General features: G+C 34.0%; 1 protein-coding gene across 1 annotated transcript; it reads left to right on the forward strand.

Annotated features, from left to right (window-relative positions):
• Positions 1–3148: 3148 nt before the first annotated feature.
• Positions 3149–4705, forward strand: LOC107460749 (uncharacterized). Its single transcript, XM_016079136.1, has 4 exons — positions 3149–3320; positions 3426–3488; positions 3588–3976; positions 4103–4705. Exons 1-4 carry the CDS (start codon positions 3149–3151, stop codon positions 4703–4705), a joined length of 1227 nt encoding a protein of 408 aa, XP_015934622.1.
• Positions 4706–5360: the final 655 nt, after the last annotated feature.

Genomic DNA, 5360 nt, shown 5'->3' on the forward strand with positions numbered 1-5360 from the left:
AATTGCTTGTGTTTAAGGTTGAACTTATGAAATTTTTACTGAATTCTAAATTTTTTGAAAAATTAATTATCAATAGTTTATTTTAGTATAATATATGAGAAATTCTCCATATACAAGCATTTTTTATACAAGTCTTTACAAGTTATTATATTAACGCGCTTGAACGTTACTGCACGTTCTTCTTCCTCTTCCTCTTCTTCTTCTTTTCTTTCGTTTCTTACTTTCTCTTTCTCCTTCTTCAACCGTTACTGCACAATTTCACTGCACCGTCTTCTTCTTCTTGCTGCACATTCTTCTTCCTCTTCCTCCTCTTCTTCTTCTTCTTCTTTTCTTTCGTTTTTTGCCTTCTCTTTCTCCTTCTTCATTTACGTGCTTTTCTCTTTGTTTTCTTTTTTCGTTATTCTTGATTTCCATTATTTTTTGATATCAAGCTCTGAAATCATTTTTGAAGAAGAAGAAGCAGCAGAATATGAGGAGGAGAAAGAGAAAGAGTTCTGAATTATGCATAAAGTGTCCTTTTGGGTGTATTTTCTATAATCGTTTGGGTGTATTTCTGAAGTTCTATTATTTTCAAAACGATTTCAAAGTTTGATTTCAGAAACCATGAAAATCGAAAAAAAAGAAGCAAGAATACCAGTAATAAATACAAGTAAAACAACTAATGAAAAGGCAAAGAGAATAACGAAGAAATATCGTTTGGGTGTATTTTCTATAATCGTTTGGGTGTATTTTCTATAATCGTTTGGGTGTATTTCTGAAGTTCTATTATTTTCAAAACGATTTCAAAGTTTGATTTCAGAAACCATGAAAATTTCCATTATCTTCAAAACGATTTCAAAGCTTGATTTCAGAAACCATGAAAATCGAAAAAAAACGAAGCAAGAATACCAGTAATAAACGCAAATAAAACAACTAATGAAAAAGCAAAGAGAATAACGAAGAAATACATGGAAGAGGAGGAAGAAGAAGAAGAAGGAGAAGAAGAGGAAGAGGAAGAGGAAGAGGAAGATGAGTTGTTCATAATCCACGGTGAGTGAAGAAGAAGAAGAAGAAGAGGAAGAGGAAGAGGAAGAGGAAGATGAGTTGTTCATAATTCACGGTGAGTGAGAAGAAGAAGAAGAAGAAGAGGAAGAGGAAGAGGAATATGAGTTGTTCATAATTCACGGTGAGTGAAGAAGAAGAAGAAGAGGAAGAGGAAGAGGAAGAGGAAGAGGAAGAGGAAGAGGAGTCGTTCATAATTCACGGTGAGTGTAACGCTTTGGAAACTAAATAACGCATTAAAAGACTCTAATGTGTAGCAACTTGTAAAACTTGTAAGTCAAAAAGACTTGTATGTGTAGCAAGCCTCTTAATATATTTGGTTTTTGGTCTAACAATTATTTTTTATAGAAAATAATACTAAATTAAACATAAGTTAATCCCAAATTAAAAAATTATATTAATTAATATAAGTATTATCGTATTTAATTTAATTTAATTTATTGCACATTAATATAATTGATTGAAAATGAATGAAAACTAAAAAATAATTAAAAATAGAATGTTCGTAATTACTTTAAAATGAATAATGAAATAAGTGATATGGTATTGATTTATTTGGATTGTTAATAATTATAAGAATGTAAAGTCAACAATTATATTAAAATAGGTACTGAAATAAGTTTTATGGTACTAAATTAATTTGGATGGTTAATATATTCTTATAAATAGTAACTTTGTACCAAAAAATTGTTAATAAAAATTTAGAATCTCCATGTTTTTATCTATTTGATTTATATATTTTATTGTACTCTACTCTGCACAAAAAATTGAGACTTGCTTTTTTTAATTAATAATTTAAAAATAATAGTGAAATGAGTTATATGATATTTCAACTATGTAATATTTCTTATTTTTTTTTACTCGAGTGATGAAATACAATTGATGTTACACATATATAAAATGTTAAGATATAGTATTAAAAAAAATTATTAGGTGTTGTCAGTGCAAATTATAATTCTTACACTAATATACTGATTAAATAGCAAATTATTGATGAGTATCTATAACAAAGTTATATGTGGCATAAATTGATTGTTAAAAAGATCAGAGTAGATTATTTTGTTTTTACTCTAAAAGTACTTAATAATAACTTTAATATTAATTGATTTTCACTATTTTTATTTTATATTAAAATTATATATTATAAAATATATAATTTAATAATGATGTTGCTTTTTCAAATTCAATAATTATTCACATGTCTGTATTAATATTATTATAAAATTTTAATTATTCATTTGTTAATACTTTTAATTATCAAAAATACCTTATTAAATTTTACTTTCTAAAAACATCTTTTTAAAAATTATAGCACATATGTTTGATAAATTAAACTAAAAATAAATGATTTTTAATAAATACAAGAAATAAAAATTTTGTTTAGTAAAATAATTTTTAAGATTTTAAAAATACAATAAACATAAATATAAAAATAAATTTAAATTTTATCAATATATGAAGTTATGTTAGAATTTTTAATTTTGATAAGTATAAATTAACTTTGAAAAGAACTCTAATTTTAAAATTGTGTAAATACATACAGATGATTTTATTAAACTAAATTAAGTATAATTTGTTTTATATCAGTTACTTAATTTAATTAGGATAAATATCAAACTATCTAAATTAATTATTTTTAGTATTAATATAATAATTTGTAACATAATATAGGGTAAAAAACCCAAATAAACCAAGTTGAGAAGTTTATTACCCAAATCAGCCAAAACAAAAATTTTTTTAGCAATCCACCAATGACAATTTTAATATAATTCGAATCAACATGATTCGAACTACCAATGCATGTAATTCGAAACAACTTGCTTCGAATTATCTTTGAACGGATATGCATGTAATTTGAATGAACATGGTTCGAATTATGCATAGCTAAATCGAATCTACTCGATTCGAACTAGTAGAAAAAATGACCTATACACAATTCGAATTAGGTCGATTCGAATTACTAAGGAACAAGAACCAAACTTTAATTCGAGTTGAGTTGATTCGAATTATGTATATATAGTGCGAATTATGTTGTTTCGAATTAGTGTGTTTCAGACCTGTATATATATGTGATGAACGTGATTTGCTCTCATTATTGAGGGGTCACATGGCTCGTGAGGACATTTTTATAGTATTGGTTCACCACAAGGGATCGATTAAGAGAAAAACTCGGTCCGGTGTGAAGTTCACCGATAAGGATTCTGTCTGTATTATCGTGAGTTCTACGACGACCTATGTTGACCTTGCTAGGTCGGTACTGCTGAAACTTGGTCTGGATGGTGTGAAAAAGGGTTAAGAAGTTTTTCTATCGCATTCCAATCACGGTGCTCCAAGATAGCGTGAAGTATGATTGTTTCACGATCGGGAGTGATGAGGACTTGCAGGTCATGTTTCTTTGTCGACGGCAGTTTCCCGAAGTGCGGACACCGGAGCTGTTGGCAAAGCTGGTTGATGTGGTGTCCAGCTTGGGGGTTCGAACTGGAATACCAACACTTTAGCGACGGTTATTGGTTCTAGCTCAAGACCTGCCGTTGTATCTTCCTCAGTCCCTGCGTACGAGCCACCCGCCCCGCCTGTCGCCTCCCATTCGTTCGCTGTTGATCTCAACGGCAGTGTTGGCGACGAGGTTGGAACAGCGGAACTTCTACCTACCTCTGTACACTGTGCTGCACGGGCTGGGGCTGGAGATGGATTGTTTAATGATCTAGAGGACGATGATGTCGAGCCAGATATGATTGCTGATGACAGTGGCGATGATATTGGAGCGAGTGAGCTTGCCGGTGCGGGTGGTGGTTCTAGCTCTGGCAAACAGCAGTACCCTCCATATTTTTCATCTTTGGACCTGGAGGCCATGAGGCAGGCTGGGGTACCTGGGGAGCCTGCTGGATTTGGTGCTAGAGATGCAGAAGGGTCAACTGGTATGGCAGAGTTCCAGGTTGGTCAGCAATTTCAGGATAAGGAGGATGCCCTATTAAGTGTGAAGACTTACAGCATCCGTCGAGGTATACAGTAGAAGGTAGTGGAGTCTAATTATCGCCGTTATGTTGGCAAGTGTTCTCAGTTCGGGAATGGGTGCACATGGTTGATTCGGCTGAGTCTCCCGCAGCGCAAGGGCATTTGGGAGGTCAAACGGTACAATGGACCACATACTTGTCTGGCCAGCTCTATCTCCAGCGATCACAGGAGTTTGGATTATCATGTGATATCGATATTCATTATGCCCATGGTTAGAGCCGATGCATCCGTCAGCATCAAGGTGCTCCTAAATGCGACTGCCTCATACTATGGGTTCAGGCCTACGTACAGGAGGGTCTGGATGGCGAAGCAGAAGGCTGTTGCGCTCATTTATGGTGACTGGGATGAGTCTTACAACGAAATCCCAAGGTGGGTGTTAGGAGTGCAGCTGACCATGCCTGGTTCTATTGCAGTTCTTCGAACTAGCCCTGTTTGTGTTGGGGGACAGCTGAACAAATCTCAGGCTTATTTTCACAGACTGTTCTGGACTTTTCCACCGTGTATCGAGGCATTTTGTCATTGCAAGCCGTTAGTGAGTATTGATGGGACCCATCTATATGGCAAGTATGGGGGGTACTCTGCTTGTTGCGATTGCACAGGACGGGAACTCCAATATACTCCCTGTTGCATTCGCACTAGTCGAGGGTGAGAATATTGAGTCGTGGTCATTCTTTCTCTCCCACCTTGTCAGCACTAGTTAAAAATGAAGATATATTAGGTAGCATTTGTTTTGAGATACTGAAATTTTAATAATATTTTACACTTAAAGTACCTATATTTTAATTAATTGATTTCAATTTTATTTTTGTGTAAATTAAATTAAAATTTTATTTGTATTTCAATCCTTATCTCTCATAAATCATGGGCAACTCCACTTACATAAACCGCCGTCCAAAACCACTCAAATTAACAACTACAAAAATCACCTACGTAAACCGCTAACAAAAACCATCAACAAAACCGCATAGAAAACCACTATACAAAACCGCATGCAAAACCTCTTATATAAACCACTAGAAATACCACTTTAATAAACCACTAGCAATACCACTTTAATAAACCACTAACATATGGTAACAACAAAAACCACTAAACATATACCACTATTAAAAACCACTAACCTCGTCGTTGATCACCCCGGTGATGTGAGCGACTCCATCCAAACGATACAGCCTTCCCGGATTGTCCCCCATGGCGTCAATCTGCCTCTCGAGTCTTTGTCGAACAGATTCTGGGTCGTTTTCTCTGGGATTTGGTGGGGGTATGAGGAAGGGTAACTGATTCGAATGAGTTTGGTTCAAACT

Source organism: Arachis duranensis, chromosome 8, assembly GCF_000817695.3.
Source record: "Arachis duranensis cultivar V14167 chromosome 8, aradu.V14167.gnm2.J7QH, whole genome shotgun sequence".
Taxonomy (NCBI): Eukaryota; Viridiplantae; Streptophyta; class Magnoliopsida; order Fabales; family Fabaceae; genus Arachis; species Arachis duranensis.